General features: G+C 42.0%; 1 protein-coding gene across 1 annotated transcript; it reads right to left on the bottom strand.

Annotated features, from left to right (window-relative positions):
• Nucleotides 1-17,282: 17,282 nt before the first annotated feature.
• Nucleotides 17,283-18,442, bottom strand: LOC143364054 (defensin-like). Its single transcript, XM_076804568.1, has 3 exons — nt 18,305-18,442; nt 17,917-18,100; nt 17,283-17,503 (listed from the first exon to the last, which is right to left on the bottom strand). Exons 1-3 carry the CDS (start codon nt 18,372-18,374, stop codon nt 17,473-17,475), a joined length of 285 nt encoding a protein of 94 aa, XP_076660683.1. The 5' UTR covers nt 18,375-18,442; the 3' UTR covers nt 17,283-17,472.
• Between the last annotated feature and the right edge of the window lie 2,819 nt (nt 18,443-21,261).

The raw sequence follows: 21,261 nt of genomic DNA, 5'->3' as shown, positions 1-21,261 counted from the left end.
AATGAAATATATAATGGTACATATACTATACATATATGTTAAATAATAAACGTAACGATACGAATATTATATTTTATGCAATTGTACAGATAAAACTATGAATGATACGTCGACGTCGTTCACTGAAGGACAATTGACACTATTAAATCGTCAATATATAGAATTAAAATACGAAATAAAACAAATTTTCAATAAATTAGAAGGAATTGAAAGCCTATTAAATAACATAGCAGTTAATACAAATGCCTCTCAAAATATCGTGTGTCATGGCGAGGAGAGGTCTTTCTTAGACCAATTGCCACTGAAATCTGTCCAAGAAGTAACGGATTTTGATACCACAATATCAGAAAGTTCTGAAAAATTTAATTCACTGGTTTGTATTCACATAAATCCAGAATAATAAAATCGTAGTGCTGTATTTTTACAACTAATTACACTGTCCAACAAAATTAAACTTTTTTCGAGTTTTGCAATACCTGTTGGGTGATTCTTATACACTTTGTCATGCTAAAACCGAATCTGAAAGTAGAATTGCTCCATCACGCAACGTTTTCGAAAAATTTTGGTTTTTGTAAAAATGCCCGATTTTTATACGAAACAACGTGTTACGCAAAAACTAAACATGCGAGAAAGTTCAAATTTGAGTCAAGAGATAGAGGGGACTCTCCTCTACATATTCATATAGTCAATTATATTTTTATGTACTTCCTAATAGTTGTAAATGGTTGTTAAAGTTTGAAAATGTGCCGACGCGGGTACTTTGTACGCTCTATTTTTGTATTTATGTGAAAAATCCTTTATCTAGCAGGAATTTACTATACAGGAATGCATTCTACAGACATTTCTAGTAAAGAAACCATTCACGAAAAGTATTTGGTTCCCTTAATGTACGAGAAGGATCAGAAAATGTTAACTGACAGCGTGTGCGCGACGCGTTCGCGCCAGACGGCCATTGCAGCCTTTTCGCGACTCGCCAGGGCCGTCGCTATGCGAGTTGTCGACGTTGGTACAGTCAACCCTTCTATAACGCGGTGAGTGCGTACCGCGTTATATGGAAACCGCGCTATAAGAAACTCGGATTTAAGGTCGACCCATACAAGACCGGGACGGGACCGGGGACGTTTGGCCGCTAGATTCGAAACCAGGGTGTAGGGTTTGAGTCGACGGGGCTTCAGTGTTCCAAACTATATTTCTGCTCGCCCCGGTTGGGTCATTATCTCGAGCGTTTGACCATTTCCAGAAGGCCTTTCGGGAGCGCGTTGACAGTTCCCTGCTGTGCATGGCACAAAAAAAAAATGTTTTTAGGGCCTTCACGGTTCCTTAGGTAAACTATCGGTATCTCCCCTTTACAATACCATGGAAATAGGAAACATTCCTACCTCTTGGTGAAACATCATACATCCTTGTATTGTATGTAAATTATACATACATATATTGTAAAAACGAGAATAGTTGTTACTTTTTTTTTTAAGGAAATATCCACATTAGGAAGGGGATCATTCCATGTGAATTCGATCATTTTTTCGGGACTATGTCTCGAATTTTGATGACATTGAAGTATGTTGTGGTCCAAGAGAAAATGGGAGGCGGGGGTTGAGCCGGGTTATCACAAAAGACTGCTGTTCTCAAATAATTTATTTTTTCCTTGGTGAATGTCATTTCTTAATTAAAAAATATTAGTAATATCTTTGTTTTGCAAATTTTACCACTGGTTCAAGTGTGAAAAAATTTGAATAAATATGGCTGTATTTTACGTTTCTTCGTGTTTCTCTTTGAAATTTCGTTTTGTAATTCGCGGAGCCGCAAAACTATTTATTGTACTATTCATTATTTTAGGTTCATAAAATTGCTGGATATTCTTTAGACATTCTGAAGTAAGGGTCGCTAGCGAAAAAATGTATGTATATGGAAAACTCCTAAATTCTTGTCCATGATGGCCTAAACATGGTTAGATGGAAGGTTCCCTGGCAGGAATGCGATGGCGTATCTATATCTTGTCCAATGAGACGAGACAGTAGACGTAAACATAGGCGCTCGAGTGCGACAGAGTTGAAGTTACCCTTACAAGACAATTAGCAAAGGACGCAAGCTGGGTGCTTCACTGCCTTGGTCTCGTTGGGGACAGAGCATAGGTACGAATGCGCGGCCGATTGGATCAGAGTGCAAGGGACAGGCCTCGTTTCACGCGTACTTTCGGCTACAGTCGAGATATTGGCTACAGCGGTCACACGTACTATGTAGCGGGTGACGTCGAAGCCAAAACAATGGGACTACGGGCGCAGCTGTGGTGGGGATAGGCATACCTAACGGTGGGCTTCTCAAGAATAGTGACACTTTAAATATGACGAAATTAAAATGGTTTCAAGTGTACGCTGCACCGCGACATTGCCTTCTTTTTGACGGCAGACGAGCGGTTACGAGCAGCAACCGAGCAGCTGTACTTGTTGTCCTTACACCATGTACATATGCGACTGCCACATGATCTAATACAATTATGAATTGTTAGAGAAATTCACTTCACGGACCTGTTTTTAAAAAATCGGACACTTCAAAATTGACGAAATTAAAATTATTTGAAGTGAACGCTGCACCGCGATACATAGCCTAGCAGCACGGTTGGCGCACGGTAGAAGCAGAGCCCGGGAGGCTGTTAGGCCTATAGCCTCCCGGGCCTGGGTTCACTTGAAATAATTTATTTCGTCAATTTTGAAGTATCCACTTACTTAAAAACAGGTCTGTAGAGGGGACACTTGGGGCTATAACCTCATTTTTTAAAATAATACAACGTTTATAATGTTCTTTAAACATTCTGAAGCGGGGGTCGGCAGAGTTTGTCCTAAAATTGAAACTTTCACGTAGTAAGGAGAAAGAAAACAGGAAAAGAGGTCCGTATTTTATTGGGGTATTGTGCAGTCGGAGTGTACAGGAAAGGTAAATACCATCATTAGCACAGAGGACATTGGTTTTTCCAAACCTGTCGGAGAATAGCGGTCGATCAGTCGTGCACTTACAATCGGCTACCTGAATCGCCGAACGTCGCGTCCTTACCTGGTTTTACCTGATTGAAACCTTGGAGGCTCCATAAATTAAAAACCAAAATTTCAAAGAGGCATCATCGAAGTACTGCTCTGTAACTATTATATTAAAAGAACTATGATATTCACTTTTTGACCTGTCAATCGAATCTCGAAGGATTCTTGGGGCTATAGCCTCAATTTTATTCAAATTTTTACAAAGGTACCTGCTACGAAAACATAGCACTTGTTTAAAATAATTGCCAAATAAATGGTGAAAAAACATTTTCTCCAAATGACAACATTTTCGGTAAACAGTTTTATGTTTTCGCTATAAGCTTCCAAAAACTCATTTTCATCGGTGTGACAGTTCTAGTCTTATAATATAATGCAAAAAGGGTGACACGTATTTTTACGCGTCTGTAAAACCAAAAATTTTTAAAACATCGAAAAGTCCATTGAGATTCGATTGATAGGTCATCATCATCGGTGAAGTAGTTTTTAAAATAATACAACATTTATAATGTTTTTCTCCCTTCGCCACGGCAACCGGGATCGCTGAGTATTCTTCGCAAGAATATTTCGTGAAACCCCGGGCCGGGCCCGGTCGGCTCTACCATAGGATCCTCAGGGGTATGCGGGGAGTAAACGGTGCTGGGGTTCTGGTAGCTAACCCCCGTGGTGCGCGGCACTTGGCCTTTGTTGCGAGCATCTTGAGCGCCTCTCAAGTCTGTATGGCATAGGGAAAACGTGCCCCGTTCCCGGTCCCGGTGAGACCCGTCTTGTATGGGTCGACCCTTAACCGTACAAACCAGGCTAATTTGTAGCGCGTTCTATGGAAACCGTCTACCGCGTTGTATGGAAACCGCGCTATAAGAAACTCAGAATTAGTACAAATCACATCATTCGTACCGCGTTATATGGAGACCAATAAATACAAAAGACAAGATAAATTATAAATTATTTTTATTGAATTGAAGAGTTCATATAAGGAAATGATAAAAAAAAGTGAAACAAAAACTAAACTAAAAAACTGTTTTCCAACAAAAACAAGAAAGACTTTTGTAAAATTATGTAATCTTTCAACACTCATCCTCGCTGTCAGATATGAGTCGCCTAACTCGCCTTCTTTTAATGGGCAAAATGTCTTCCTCACTTGGTTCATCTTCACATTGGTTTTCGATTGTAGCTTTTTTTTCTAACTCCACTAAAACCTCTCTATAGGGAGCTAAGCAATTTCTTAACTCTCTTTTAAACTTTGCGTTGCGCACCGTTGAATGATCAGTTTGAATGAAATGAAGTTCTAATTCTTTAGCCAAATTTAGCCCTTTTTTCACATCTTGTAAATCGAGATTTGGCACCCATTCGTTTTCCTTATTTTCGTTTACCAATGCATTTGAGGTGGGTGCATCAATTAAGTCCATCAGTTCTTCCTCATTTAAAGTTTCTTCCCCGAGTACTAGTTCTCTTACATCCTGATGGTTTACTGCAAATTCTTCATCGCTTAAAATTGTAGAAATTGTAGAATCATCTTGTATTGCTTGAACCATTTGAGGTAAAAGAGGTTTCCAACACGCATTAAGCGTTGATGGTTTAAGTTCGGCGCAAGCCGATGACACGGTTCTAATACAATCTAAAATAGAAAATTCCATCCACACTTGAGTAAGAGTTTTATTTTCACTATTTTCTAATCTGTCGAAAATGGTTTGGAAAAGTTGGCGTGTGTAGTACATTTTTAAAGTTTGAATGATTCCTTGGTCCAAAGGTTGTATTAATGACGTGCAGTTAGGAGGAAGGAAGACAATTTTCACATTTGGATGATCCAGTTCTATGTTGTGGCAACTAGCGTTATCAAGAACCAATAAAACTTTGAAATACAAATTTTTTTCCATCGTATAGGTTTCCACTGCCGGGATAAAACAATTATAAAACCAATCCTTAAATAAATCTTGAGTCATCCAAGCTTTCTTATTAGATCGTCAGAATACAGGCAATTGGGTCTTATTAATGTTTTTCATTACACGGGGAGTTGAAGAACGATTTATTATCACTGGTTTTATCATCAGGCTCCCTGATAGATTGCTGCACACATGAAGGGTGATACGTTCTTTTGATGGTTTAAACCCCTGAGCACGCCTTTGATTTTTCGAAATGAAGGTCCTAGATGGTAGTTTTTTCCAATATAATGCCGTCTCATCGGCGTTAAAAATCTGATCAGGTGAATAACCTCCTTCATTGATAATTCTAGCTAGTTCCAGCTTATAATTTTCGGCAGCCTCAGCATCTGCTGAGGCCTGTTCTCCTTGAAACTTAATATTGTGCAATGTGTACCTTTTTTTTAGTTTTTCAAACCATGCTTTACTCGCGACAAACGAATGATTTTCTAGCCCTGCATAAGAATGCCCAATATTCCTTAAATGTTCGTAGATTTTAAGTGCTTTCTGCTTGATAAGATTTCCACTGATAGGAATCTTTTTGGCTATACAGTCTTCCAACCAGATCATTAACGCCCGTTCCATTTTAACCATATTAGAATTTCGTGTGCGAGTAACACGTTTCGCACCTAACGGACAGTCATCTGCCACAGTTTTCCTTATATTATCTGCATTTTTCTTTAAGGTTCGAATTGTAGATTCATTCAAATTTGTTGATTTTGCAACAGACGATATTTTTTCCTCGCCTTCTAAACGATTTAAAATTTGGATTTTATCTTCAAGCGATATAAACTTTCTTTTTAATCCTTTCCTTGTTTCTTTTGTGTTTGACATGATGCAAATCTAGGGTTAATAATTACTTTATTATTATTATATTAGAACAAATGAAGAATATTACTTACAGTATTGTGTAATGTTGTCCAATTATAAACCACAAATTAAGCAGCAAAAAGCTAAACGAATGGACGGTGCAGACAAAATTTTAGAAAGAATTGGTCACCAACGAGACGTACTGTGAAAGATCTCTGAGACGACTGAAACCGATGCCGTAAACGGCTAACACATAAGCTTGAATGTTTACATAAACATATCCAGTTAAAACCATTCATTGGGTGCACGGAAAGAACTGATGGGGCGTTGTTGAACGGAAACCGCGCTGTAAGAGTACCGCGTTATAGGAGGGCTGTCGCAATTTCAGCTCCGCGTTATATGGAAACCGCGTTCTGAAAGTACCGCGTTATAGGAGGGTTGACTGTACAACATTACGTTAACGAAAATATATCATTCCATTTAAAAAAACATCGATAACCTTGAAATCTCATAAAAATGACCTTGACATTTTCCCCCCCTTACACCGTTATATGTGGCCCTTCAAACAGTGTAACTTTGTCCTACGAAGTTTTTTTGTACAACGAAAAGTAACGGAGATATTTAGGTGTCCTGCTTTATCGAATTCACCCTGTATACCTATACTACTTTACAAACCCTCTTGAAGTTGGCGCGTGACCGGTCGGTAAGAGAGATTAGTCATTATATATAAAAAAAGCAAAAGTCAGTATATTGGTCTTATTTGAGGGATAAAAGAATATAATCTTTAGAAGTAGACTGTTTAGGATTAAGCGTAGATATAAGTTAATTTTAAGTCTGTTCGAGACCACGCCCTACGGCCCTGGGGAGCGCCCCGTGCCACGTATACCATGTCGTCTCGATCCTGCGAATCACCTGTACGCGATCACGTGATCGATGGAAATCACCGGCGATCGCCTCATTACCGTCGCCGTTTAGAATTGTCTCGCGCTGACTCGTGCTCGACACTTCTCGATACACACACGCTCGCGCCCATCTTTGGTTTATTCATTTCGTCTCTGCTTCTCGGCATCCGACTTCACGCTCATCTCGATCGCGTCAAGTCAAATTGATTAGCCATCTTCTTGTCGTTTCCGCGAGTGTGTTCAAAATAAACATTGTATATACCGTTACACACGTCCCTAGTGAATCTTTCTGTTCTTCCTTCGCTCTCTCTCGGCCGTTATCTCCCGTTCCTTCCCTCACATTTTTCACTCCTTTGCAATTCCGAGCTCCCTCCTCTGTTCGTACCCGATCCTATTTCCCATACAGTCCACTCCCCAATATTCTCGTTCCGGGTTCCCGAACATATTGGTCCTTCGAGCCGGATTTTCGTTCCTTGTGAAGAAGTGAAGTCAATTCGAATTTGTTAACGGAAAGTATGGCCACCACCATGGACGATTTGCTGTTGGAGCAGGAGCCGCCATGAAAGGCGAATTTTAAAATTGCATGGGATTTGTTAACTGCACGGTTTGACAATAAGAGAGGTCTCGTGAATTTCCATCTTCAATCGCTTCACTCCTTGCCGCACGTTTCGACCGAATCCACGAGCGAGCTGACCTCTCTGCGCGACAAGGCCAACACAGCGATTCAAGCGCTGAGAAATCTCGGTCGTCCGGTAGATACATGGGACGATCTGCTTGTATTTTTAATTGTCGCGCGCCTTGACCGATTATCTCGTAAAGCGTGGGAGTTGCAGTTGGGAGCTTCCATCGACTACCCGACGTATGCCGAGCTCGAGAAATTCTTAGGGTCTCGAATTCGCGCGCTCGATGGTCTACAACCGATATCAAAACAAGCGAAGCGAAACGTGTCAGGTCACGCTGCGACCTCCAACCGGTTGTCGTGTCCGTTGTGCAAAACCGAGCACCTTTTGAACACATGTCCGCAGTTCAAATCTAAAACCGTCTCGCAGCGATTCGACTTCGTAAAAGGCGATCGACGCTGTTTAAACTGCTTCAGTCAAAAACATGCTGTCTGCTCGTGTCCGAGTAAGTACTCCTGTCAACAATGCGGACGTCGACATCATTCTTTGTTACATTTCGATTCCGCGCCCACCAGTTCAAACATTTCTCAAGCCTCGCCATCGAGTTCCGATCAGCCGCCCTTTGCGCAAACTACCGTTGCGTCACACGTATCGTCGCAACCCGTGATTGCAACACAACGCATCCTGCTCGCGACCGCTTGGGTCAAAGTAAGTTCCGCCGGAGGTCGTGGTGAACTTGTTCGCGCGTTGCTCGATCAAGGTTCGGCAACTACATTGATGACGGAATCGTTAGCGCAACGATTACGGGTACACCGACGTCGCGTGTCTGTCTCGATTTCCGGTATAGGGAACCGCGAAACCACCGCGCGACACGCTGCAACAATTCAGATATCGCCCACCAACGGAACCGGACCGACACTCTCGACCACTACGTTGATTTTGCGATCCTTAACGCGGTACGTTCCAGAGCCATGTGAAGGAACCATTTCGTGGCCACATATTCGCGACCTCGCTTTAGCGGACAAGAAGCCTATGAGTTCCGATCCCATACAAATTATAATAGGCGCGGATCTATACGGGTTTATACTGTTGGACGGCCTTCGCACGGGATCTATTCACGAACCGATCGCTCAAAATTCCATATTCGGATGGTTTCTGTCGGGTCCTGCCGGCTCGATGACGTCAACATCCTCTCCGGTCGTTCCGTCATACCATTGTATCCCGTCCGACCCGCTCGAAAGCGAACTTCGTCGCTTTTGGGAAATCGAGGAGATTCCTAATACCTCCCGTTACACGGAAAAGGAAGAACAATGCGAAAATCACTTTCGCACCACGCATACACGCGACCCTTCCGGTCGTTATATTATTCTTTTACCCTTTCGAAGGGCCCATCCGATCGACATCGGCAATTCCTACCGCATCGCCCAACGGATGCTGACGCGTCTCGAGACGCGGCTACATTCGAAGCCTACATTGTTTGCCGAGTACGATGAGTTCTTGCGCGAATATCTGAACCTTGGGCATATGCGCAAAGTCCCTCCGTCTCTTCAAGACGGCCCCCAAACCGTGTACATTCCGCATCACGCGGTGATTCGAGAGAGCAGCGCAACCACTCATCTTCGGGTAGTATTCAATGCGTCGAGTCTCACAAGCAACGGTACCTCGTTAAATGACCATTTGTTGATTGGACCCAAACTGCAAACGGATCTCCCGACAATAATCTTGCGGTGTCGACAATATCGGTACTCGTTAAGCGCCGATGTTACAAAAATGTACCGTCAAATTCTCGTAGATCCGCAGGACGTCGATTATCAACGTATCCTATCAGTTGTTGACCGTAACCTATGGCACAGCACCGGCCCCCTTCCTGGCTCTTCGGGTCTTGAAACAACTAGTCGAAGACGAAGGGTCAAATTTTCCGTTGGCCGTGAGCGTCCTCCAAAACCATCTTTATGTGGATGATTGCGTTTTTGGCGCGTCCGACGAGTCACGTTTAACCGAAATGCGTAATCAGTTGATCACCAATCAACCAACGTTCCAGTTGCATAAATGGACGACCAACGCCCCACATCTTCTTCGCGACATCAGTCCGCATGACCGTGGAACAGGGCTTGAGAAAATATTACAGTTCGACGAAACTGTGAAAGTCCTTGGAGTCGCCTGGAGTCCAGATGCCGATGCATTTCGCTTCCGCGTGACGCTTCCCCATCATTCCGCAGGCACCAAACAAGCGATCCTGTCCACGATCGCTCGCCTTTTCGATCCCTTAGGCTGGGTCACTCTCACCACCGTCTATGCCAAAATTCTTATGCAACAGCTGTGGTTGAAAAAATGCAGTTGGGACGCCCCACTTCCATCAACCTTTCTCGATCGCTGGACGATATATAATGCGGAATTACCTGCCCTAAAGTCCCTTGCGATTCCTCGATGGACGCACCAAAATCTCGATATCGCCTCATGCGAACTCCATGGCTTCGCCGACGCATCAACCGTCGCCTATGCCGCTGTCGTGTATCTGCGCGTCGTCACCTCGTCCGGTCATATTGTCGTGTCTCTTCTCGCCGCCAAATCTAAAGTCGCTCCTGTCAAACCGCTGACAACCCGGTCGCATCGCCTGACGCGCGCGCGGAGGAACGTCCGACCCTCTCTGTTAACCTTGTACTGCCTAGTACACCGTGGGAGCTACGTGACCGGTTTTCATCCTGGCCAAAATTATTAAGGGTCACCGCGTATATTTTCCGTTTCGTCGAGCGAATTCGGAAACGTCCCGTTTCGCGTTTACGCGTTGTAAGCCGAGCTCTCGACGCGTCAGAAATCCAAGGTGCAAAGAATTTCTGGCTCCGACAAATACAACGTGACCTTTTTCCTGAAGAGATTCAGTCTCTTCGTCAACATCGTCCTCTCAACAAAAAGAGCTCCCTGCTCTCCCTTAATCCATATATAGACAAAGACGGCTTAATTCGCGTGGGCGGACGCTTAAAAAACGCAAAGTTATCGGAGCAAGAAAAACATCCGATTATCGTTAAGTCGCATCCACTCTTAGCAGTCATAACGCTGAGCATTCTTCGTCAAGAATATTGGATTCTACGCGCGCGTCCAATAGTAAGAGCCCTTCTTCATAAGTGCGTTGCATGCGTCCGCGAGAAAGCAAAGCAACAAAGCGCGCTTATGGGAGACCTCCCGGATTTTCGAGTTACGCGCTCGTCTCGTCCGTTTTTGCATTGCGGTCTCGATTATGCCGGCTTAATTCAAACACGCACATCTCCGGGTCGCGGACATCATTCTCGCAAATCCTACATCGCCTTATTTATTTGTATGGTCGTCAAAGCCGTTCATTTAGAACTTGTTAGCGATTATTCGACTGTAGCGTTCCTTGCCGCGTACAACCGCTTCTGCTCTCGGCGCGGTATTCCAAACGCCCTGTACTCAGATAATGGCACAACGTTTACCGGCGCGAATCGAGAACTCGCGACGGCGTTTCGAGAAGCCACTCGCGATCCTACAATGCTCAATCGACTAGCCACCGATAATGTCACGTGGCACTTCACGCCGCCTTCCGCTCCTCATTTCGGAGGATTGTGGGAGGCCGGCATTCGTAGCGTCAAATATCACCTCAAACGGGTTGTTGGAGCCCATACATTGATCTTCGAAGAATTTTCGACTTTGCTCTGTCAAGTAGAAGCATGTTTGAACTCCCGCCCACTCGCCGCGGCGTCGGAGAATTTCGATGACTATTGTGCACTAACGCCTGGGCACTTTTTGATCGGATCCGCCTTAACCGCTGTACCGGTTCCATCGTTGCTCGATCAAAAGGAATCGCGCCTCTCGCGTTGGCAATTGTTCCAACAAATGATGGAAAGTTTCTGGCACCGATGGTCGCATGACTACATGCATGGTCTCCAACAACGCGTCAAGTGGAAAACCCCTCAGTCGAATATTACCGTCGGACAGTTAGTTTTATTGCGGCATGCGAATCTACCCCCGTGTAAATGGGAACTTGGTCGCGTCTCCGCTTGTCACCCAGGCGATGATGGAATTACGCGCGTTGTCACGGTGAAAACCGCTAATTCCGGAATATAAGCGACCCATTGTTAAATTATGCGTGCTTCCGATCGATTTACCGTCCGATTAATCTTAATCGCAGCGTTGCATCGTGAGACGCATCGACACCGCCTCTTAGAATGCAAGAGGTTGATTGTACATATCTGTAAATAGGCATAACCGCCGTTTCAGTTTCGTGTGCGTGTTATTAGACTTATCTGCGCTTCTTTCGTCGTGTTTACGTTCCCGACATTGTACATACGCGTCCTGTATATATCTATATATACAGGGTGAGTCACCAAACGTTAGCACCTCAAATATCTCTGTTGTTTCTAAAGATACGTAAAATATGGTAAGGACAAAGTTGAATGGTACAATGGGGCTGACACGATGCAAAAAAATTTTGTTTTTATGTCATTTTTTTGGAGATATCAAGGTCACCTTGACTTTTTTTAATGGAACCACCCTTTTTTAAACACCTACAATGATAGTCCCTTTCATTAGGAATTCAGTGACTATAATTAGTCCAAGGTCATTCAAGGTCAAGGACAGAAAAAACGTATAAAACTAAAATATGGAAGCAGAATACCTGTATTTTATAAATGTTCGAAATGATGGCCGTCTGCGTAGATACATTGTTGTAAACGAGCTCTGAAGGAATGTTGAACTCTGATAAGTGTATCCGACGTGATATTCGTACATGCTGTGATGATACGCTGACGCATATCTTCAACTGTTGTTGGAGCATCTGTGTACACGGTCTCTTTTAGCAGACCCCATAAAAAAGAAATCCAGTGGATTTAAATCAGGCGAACGTGCTGGCCATGAAACTGTTCCGCCTCGTCCAATCCATCGGTTCGGATATCGATAATCCAACGTTTCTCTTGCTACTCGTGCATAATGAGCAGGACAACCGTCATGTTGGTACCACATATCGTAGCGGTTTTGTAAAGGGACATCTTCTAACAAAATTGGCAGATCTTCTTGCAAAAATTGAGCGTATTTCTGTCCCGTCATCATTCCGTTAACGAAATACGGTCCAATTACTTTGTCGTTCAAAATACCACACCACGCGTTTATTCTCCATTGTATTTGATGATCAATTTCTCGCAGCCAGTGCGGATTATCCACAGACCAATAATGGGCGTTCCGTAGATTAATTGAGCCATGATTAGTAAATGTTGCTTCGTCCGTAAACAAGACATTAGAAAAAAATGAATGATTTTGAAGCAATCCCCATTGACAAAAGTTAATTCTATTTTGAAAATCATTCCCGTGCAATTCTTGATGGTGCGATATGTGGAACGGATGAAATTTATGTCGGGCCAGAATTCGTATTACGCTACTTTGACTTATGCCTGCTTCCCGGGCAATTTTTCTCGTACTCGCGTGAGGATTGACAGCTATAGCTGCTAAAATATTAATTTCATTGTCTTCATTAGTCGTGGGATTCTTCCGTTTGTACTGTCTTGCATGTACACTTCCAGTACTTCGAAACAACCTGTACGTATTAGTGAAAGTATGTCTAGAAGGAGTGTTTCGCTCGGGGTACCTTTCTTCATAAAGGAGTCGGGCCTGCACTGCATTTTTTCTACGTTCACAGTAAATCGTGATCATATCACACTTTTCAGTCATCGAATATAACATAGCGGAATCGCGTTTGGAAACAAACTGATAGTAAATAAGAATGCTGAATAACATTGAAGGACCTTAGTATGTTTACTTTAACTACGACCATAGTATGTTTACTATTTGCTACAAGTCTCAACCGTGATAAACGTATTCTGCTTCCATATTTTAGTTTTATACGTTTTTTCTGTCCTTGACCTTGAATGACCTTGGACTAATTATAGTCACTGAATTCCTAATGAAAGAGACTATCATTGTAGCTGTTTAAAAAAGGGTGGTTCCATTTAAAAAAGTCAAGGTGACCTTGATATCTCAAAGAAAATGACGTAAAAACAAAATTTTTTTTGCATCGTGTCAGCCCCATTGTACCATTCAACTTTGTCCTTACCATATTTTACGTATCTTTAGAAACAACAAAGATATTTGAGGTGCTAACGTTTGGTGACTCACCCTGTATAATTATTTTTACTAAATAATAACATGGCAAGATGTTCAAGGGAGTGTTTGTCGACATCATTGGCGAAGGTAATTGTTATAAACATTAAACAGACAGAAATATCAAAGTTATCAATAATTACTATCGCGGCGATCGAAATCTAGCGAAGTTAGTTTGGGGTGGGGGAGATGCGCACCGCGTACCGCGCACCTGACCTCGGCGGCCGCGCTCAGTCAGTCGAGGTGCGCATTCAGGAGGGAGCGGAAGTGCTCCGGGACCAGAAGGGCGAAGGACCTTGGAGTTGATCAGAGGTTCTCCAGAGCTGCCCTGGCCCAACCTGGCCTACTCAAAAAATACGTTACAAATCATGGAAATACCAATATGTTTCATACGTAATAATGTTCAAGAGAATATATACTTACCAGCAAATGCATCTGTCATCACTGTCGCAACGGCCACTCTTTGCACCGTCCTCCCTACACTTCTTATCGCAAAGCCAATCTCCGCCCCATTGACAGACGAGTAATGGTTGTACAGCATCTCCGTTTTCGGTTGCCTCAAGCCACAACAGTGTCGTATTTTCGCACATCTGCAACATATGTACGAGTAAGCAAAAGTCTACAGTTCCCCGTCTTTGTCGCGATAATTGTAAGTAGTGTTTATACTTGTGTATTAAGAAAAAAAAATCAGATATATTTGCTGCCATGGTTGGGCACATTTTACATAACAATTGATTATTTGAAACAATGAATTATTTTAAATACGTTATTAAAGACGACGATGTTATTATACGTTCTGTTATACGTTATCATACAAATAACGTGAAAAATTTATTTCTATTTGACGTGTGAATCGAATAGATTATTTTTCAATAATTTTTTATTTCGATTACATCGTTCAAATAAAATAATAAATAATTTCACCCGAAGAACAGGTGATTGAAGCAACTAAAGTAATTTAATATATTGTAATGTAAGGTTTGCGATGGATGCTTGCGGAATAATAGGAGTCGGAATATCTGGGGACACAGGATATATTTTCCCAAATGTTAGTACAAAGGATGGGAGATAGGTTTTGTAATATAAACTAGATTCTTTCAAGAGAGTGAGAGAAAGCTAGCAACAAATGATTTAATAAAAGATTTTATATAATACGCGATACCACCATCGGGCCATCCGGTTTATTTCAACCGTACTCTCCCTCTGGGAATACGACAACGACGCGGTTTCGCCGGTTTTCTCATGTCCGTTCGGCGGCCGGCCTTCATGGCCATCCTCTCCGAAACGTACAGAGGAAGCAGGCGTCCCTACTCTCAGGCGGCCAGGAAGCTACTCTGTTCTTTCCTCTCGGCAGGCGGCCGGCCTTCATGGCCGTCCTTTCCCATGTATCCAGAGAGGCGTCCAGGTGCAACCCACTGTCCTCTCCTGGGCTGCTGGGCGTCCGATAGCATTGCTTCCGTACTCTCCCATCCTGTGGGCGGCCGTGGTCTTACCTCGTCCTCTCCCACAGGTGCAGCAAGAGTGCTCGCTCCGCGGTAATCTACCGATATTTATACGGACTCGTTGCTAACTTTACCAATAACGCGTTACTAGGGGTCTAGAAGGTTCCACACCCCATGGTTCCCCTTGAACCGCCGGCCATGCTGTCTCGGCGCAATTCTTCTGTTACATCGGGAGGGGGGGGGGGTGTCGAGGGGTCTTGACGCTTTATTGTTCCTCGTCGCGTTACAATATTAACCCCTTAGCTTACAATGACGCCTCAGAGGCGTCGTAAGTCTATCGGGCCAAACATGAATAAGACGCCTCAGAGGCGTCGTAAGTCTATCGGGCCAAACATGAATATTTATTGTTTAATAATCAAGTAATCGTAATTATTTATCAAACATCTTGCAAAGTTAATTGTACCGCGCACGTGTATATACAAATCATAGGAAGTTTTCAATTTGTACAGTTTCGAACGCTCAGTCAAGCTGTATATGTCCCTGTGCGCGACCGACCTTGGTGTCGCTTTTGGCCCGCACAGTTGGAAATTAAATCCTAAGGTAAGGGGTTAAATTTCGATATTAATAATTAAGTTTTTTAAGAAACAGTATAATAGTTTTTAGAGAAACAACACCTTCTACACGAATATTAGCGAATCGTTATAATTTTCTTTATTTCTGACAAGTGATGCAAATAATTGTAAACATTGTTTTAACTAATAAGTCAACGCACCTTCGATATTCTTAGCGGAAGCAGCCGTAACTGCGACTGCGGCCAACCAGAAGAAAACAAGGAAAAGTGAAACCTTCATGTTGTAGAAGTTCGATTGTAATCTGTTTACTACTTAATTGTTCACCTGCCTCGTGGTCTTTATATACCGATTTTGTTTCTATCCGAAGAGTGGGTGGGGTGACCTAAAGTTTTATCTAGAGAATTATATAATTGTGATCACAAGAAGGGTTAGTTATCAGAAGGTTCGTTGAAGCAAATAAATTGATCGATAATCATACACTCTAATCAATTGATTTGGTAATCATTTAACAGTATTTAATTCTCTGATTCAACCATATCTAACATAATATCGGGTTAGAACGAAAGTTCGTAGCGTTTTTAAATTAAATTTTCAATTTATATGCAAAGATAAAATTAAGATATTTCTAAAATCTGAATAGTATTCTCAGGAGAAAGAATATGTTAGACGCGTTCAAACGGTCTTGTCGAGTCCGAGCACCGTGAACCCAACCCCCTTGTCGTTTCAGCACCTCGAAGCGAGCTCCCGGGTATGAAGGTAGTAGGGCACCCATCACTTCTGTAAATAGGCCCCCCGCCAAATTTTAAACAGTTCCGTTGTAACCTCCTCTGTGAGTACACGCGAAGTCTACGTTCGAGCGAATCCTTAAAACCGACCGGTATCGTCTCCCCTGCGAGAAACCAGTGGTTACGATAATCTCTCCTCTGCGAAAATAATCGGGAGCGCGAGTTCGTGGTACCTGACCATACGTGACGTCCGTTGTAAAACAGTGGTGTAAAGAACAATAAAGACGATTGGTGAAACCGTCAAATCTCTGTTGGAGACTAGATTCGGTGACTTCTCAGTGTTCTGTATCCCTGATTTCCGAACGTTTCCTCTTCTCTCTCCGTACGCGATCCCGCGCATTATCTATTTCGCGGACTCTCAACTCAGCCAAGGGTCGGTGAAACAAATAAGAACACTTGGGGCTCTATGTCCTCATTTCTTCAAATTTTTAAAAACTTCCCTGCTATGAAAGCATTGCATTTGTTTAAAACTATCGCAAAATAAATGGTGAAAAAAACTTTTAGTAGATATTCTTATGTTTCCGCTATAAGCTCCTAAAACTCATTCTCATCGGTTTGTTAGTTTTAGTCTTATAAATTAACAAAAAAAAAGGGTGACACTGTTTTTACAGTGTTGAGATTCGTTCATAGGTCACTAGTGACTACAACATATTCAAATTTGAACAAAACAATACATACTTCAAAAAGTGTCCGATTTCGCGTGGAATGACCCTTCAGAGAACATACTACATCCGTAGGATTATGTTTTTTTTAGAAGTGCAATGGTGCACGTGTATTCAACAATTGCATTATTTTTTTTAATGGAAATGCATACTTTTTATATAGACGGATATCTCTCGTCATTCTACGTAGAAAGTATTCCGGTACAATAGTAAAAAAATCATTAGTTATCGAGGTATTTTAAGAAAATGTCTTTTTTGAAGTATTGTAGTATAAGAGGATACGAAAGTGTAAGAAATTTTAAACCAAGCAATGTATTTCTGGGTTACCAAGTCAAAGATAATTAGAAAAAGACGAAGGTCGATTTTCGGAAGCGTAAGCAATATTTATTGAACACGTGTTTCTGCACCATATAGAGTGTTTATTGTCTAAACAAAATTGTGTTGTTACATAAAACGGAAGTCCAAGGCCAATGGAAGTTTCAATGTTCGAGGATCCTTTGTTGGTCAAAAATAGGACCGTGTAATACGTTGTTTTTTCGCAGAGCATTGTTGTTCTTTGTCAGGTTACGTAGAAAAATTCCATCGATCCTCGGCGGTGGTCACACAAGAAACTTGATTCAACCGAATCACTTGTCCCACAGATCTTTGAAGTTAGTCCTGAAAAAAAATAAACGTTACAACATCCTGCAGTGCAAGCCGTATCTCTCTGAAAATTGTTGCAGTAAAACTGTAGATTAGAAATACTCGATAACTGAATCAGCGTATCGTCAATTAACTAGTTATTTTTACACTCGGAACGGAAGCAGAGTATCGGATACATACTTTATCTACTTTATAGATCTCAAGGGTCGTATCACTATTGGCTGTGCAAAGTTCGAGAAGAATCTGGCTGTTGATTCGTGCCAGTGATCGATCTCCAATAGATAAGTTAATGTACAATGCGTTAAATTGGATCACGCGTGTTTACGCCTAAAGGTATGCGATTTGTACATCGATAAAAATTGTTTGATAAATGTTTGATAATGTCCGACAGTTGTCCCCGTGTTATCAATATTTAGAAAGTAACGTACTTGCGGCAGAGACAGACACCATTCTCGCAGCGACCGCTAGCTTTGCCCATGCTGAGACAATTGGCAGCGCAAGCACTGTGCTCGGCGATTCCTTTGATCGAGAGAAGATCGCAGGTCACTCTTCTTTGCGTAACGGCACGCTCTTCCGCAACTTTGGCGAGTTCGAGAGGTTCGTATTCTTCGTCTGGAATTTATGGAACGTTAAATGCGGACAGTGTTGGCCGAACATTATTCAGAATAATGAATAAAATATTAACGAATAAATCCAATTATTTTTTTTTTAATTACGTTTAGTTAGAGCCGCATCAACATTTAAGCGATCGTAAGGTACTTTAAGAAATTATGTTAAATTAACGTATAAAATGAAATAGACAAATTTGTATCTTACCGACGGGGATGGCGACGATAGCGGCAGCAGCCACAAACAAAAAAGCGGCAAGGATGTAGAATTTCGCCATTTTAGTTATCGATTAGATTTCCGTTCTACTTTGAAGAGAAGCTGGAAGACTGATGATGGATGTAAAACCTGCATCGCTTTTTATACTATAATATTCTTCCACAGATGTAACGCGCTGGTAAATCCCGCGACAAGTATGTGCGCAGTTGTAATGAAAGGGAAAGTAAACAATTAAACGGTGTTGGCACGTGCGGTAAATCGTCCCTTATGGCGACAGACACAAATAACGGTGAACGTAGTAATTCCCCGTTCTTCCCCGTTACATTTGTCTCAGGTTTTCCTGTCCTTTGTGCCGTTTCTTCAAACCATCGTTGTCTGTGTACAATAGCCATGTTCTCGAAACCAGGTACTTACATATGTACACTAGTACTCGTGTATGGCATCTTTAATATTGTTCTTCGAAGTGACTGAACAGATCTGGTGGAAAATGAAACAGTATAATCGTTGAGCAGTAATCTGCAGCGTTTAAAACGAAGATGGAAACCTTCGGGTATTATAATTTCCGTAAGCAAATTGAAACTGATTTACTTGCCAACACATTTTTACTGTTAGTGCGTAAGAACAGAGTTGTGCAGAATTACAATTGAATTACTCCAGGAATTATATTTACAAAGTAATTGAATTACATTGTAATTAAATCATATTGTAATTTATAATTCAGATCTTCATTCAATTAAATTACAATGTAACTTGTAATTGCAATGGAGTACAATTACAAAATACTTTGTAATTAAATTACATTACTTACGAATTACGATCAGACTTGTGCAGATTTACAATTGAATTACTCCAGGAATTATAATTACGGTCCGATTCGAACCGTCATCGAGTGAGGACGTGTTTACGAGTTTCGTCTCTGCTGTGTCTCTGTGTCCGTGGCTGAGTGAGTGTGATAGCTTTAGTGTTATTCGCGAGTGTAAACACACGCTCAACCTCCGTGTTGGAGCACAGCGTAGCGTCGTAGCCTCTGATTACAGGAGCTGGCGCAACGCATATTCCGATATACCATGGCTTCATCTACACAGAAAAATTCACTCCCTGTTTCTTATGCGCAAGTAACGCAAAAGTTCCTTTTTTCCTACAAAGGAGCAAGCAATAATCCTTGATGCTATCGATGGAATCACTGTGCAGGAATATACTGTTGCAATTGCAAGTCTAATTGGCCCCAGTAGTATCAGATTTGTCTCCAGGATTTCTCAAAGGCGAGTTTGTTTGTACCTCAGCAGTAAAGAGTTAGCAGATAAACTCTCAGACAACCACACTAAAGTCGTTATTGGTACCCACACACTGACAATCAGACCGCTCATCTCCAAAGCCAAAAGGATTATTTTGTCAAACATTTTAGAAGAACTTCGCAAAATCATCATCTCTCCTGTTTCTCCAATCAGCTTCATTAAAGCAGGAGTTATTGATCCTGGCTTTTCTCATATTTTAAGTTTTCCGAGACAACTTTATGTAAATCCTGATGAGTTGCACAAAGTTCCGGAATCAATATCCATAACGTATGACGGCACGGTCTACTGGATTTATTTGTCTACCGACAAAGTATCTTGCTTTTTGTGCAAGGAGGAGGGGCATCTCGCCAAGTTCTGCCAAAAGGTGATCGCTCCAGTTGAAAACTCCTTTAAAGACACCCAGAATAAGGAGAACGCTACTCAGGAAAGTGTTATTCAACCCCAAGGTCCAGATTGTTCAATGCCACCTCCTCCACGTGTTAAACGACCTCTCTCCGAAGCAACGAGCTCCAACGACAGTAATCACTCATCGATAAAAGATATAAAACTTGATCGTGTTATGAAGCCGTCCAAAAAATCAAAAAATCAACCTGACGCGGGAACATCTATGGAGGAAGTTGCAAATCTTCTTTCACCAATCAAAGAATTTATCCAGGAAAATTCCCAAAAATTTCCAATTGACATGAAGAATATAACAAAATTTCTAGTCTCAAACTTTGGGAAGCATGATGTCCATTTTATAGCCTTGAATTATACCGAAGATATTCCATCCTTGATTAAAATGCTATCCGAGGTCGGTGCTCGTCTCCCCGGTAGGAGGCTTAGAGGTCGTGTGATTCGAATCATGAACCGTCTGTCCAACCCTGATACACGAGAATCCTCCACTGAAGACCTCAGCTCAATAGAAGATATTGAATCATCTTAACCTTTTCTATCCAAATGAACTAACTATGGAGCCTACCTCATTGAAGATCATTTTCTGGAACATAAGAAGTGTACGACAACGGGCTGAAGAGATCGAAACCATCCTAAAGGACGTGGACATCCTCATCTGTGTTGAAACCTGGTTAGCACCGGACAGCACCTTCAGAACCTTTCCAGGTTTTCTCACGCTCAGGAGAGACAGAACTCACGCCAGGGGCGGGGGCATTTTGATGTTCATACGTAAAAGCGTTGCCTATCGCGAAATTAACAATCTTCGATCTCCAGATGATTCCGTAGAGCTGTTAGGCGTTCAGCTAAGTCATCTCAATCCACCGCTCGATCTTATAGCTTGTTACAGAACTCCTGGTCAATCTCTCACACAAATTCAATGGGATCTCATTTGCTCGAATGTTGCAGCAAATGCAAACTGCATTTTCATGGGAGATTTTAATGCTCATAATACAAATTGGAACTGTAACTATACTGATTCCAATGGTGACAGATTAAGCAATTCCATAGATGCTCATGACCTTTTTTTGCATAACAATTATTCTCTTACACACCTGGATTTATACAGGAACAATAGATCCAATCTGGACTTAATCTTCTCGACAATAAATATTTCTGATAAGGTAAATGTTGTTGTGGGAGATGAAACCTTGGGTTCTGATCACTTTACCCTATTAGTTATGTACTATACAGAAAGATATTTCTATAAGAAACATTCGT

This window comes from Halictus rubicundus, unplaced genomic scaffold (assembly GCF_050948215.1).
Source record: "Halictus rubicundus isolate RS-2024b unplaced genomic scaffold, iyHalRubi1_principal scaffold0223, whole genome shotgun sequence".
NCBI classification, from domain to species: domain Eukaryota; kingdom Metazoa; phylum Arthropoda; class Insecta; order Hymenoptera; family Halictidae; genus Halictus; species Halictus rubicundus.
The sequence above is the reverse complement of the archived record's forward strand: the minus strand, read 5'-3'. Positions and strand labels throughout refer to the sequence as shown.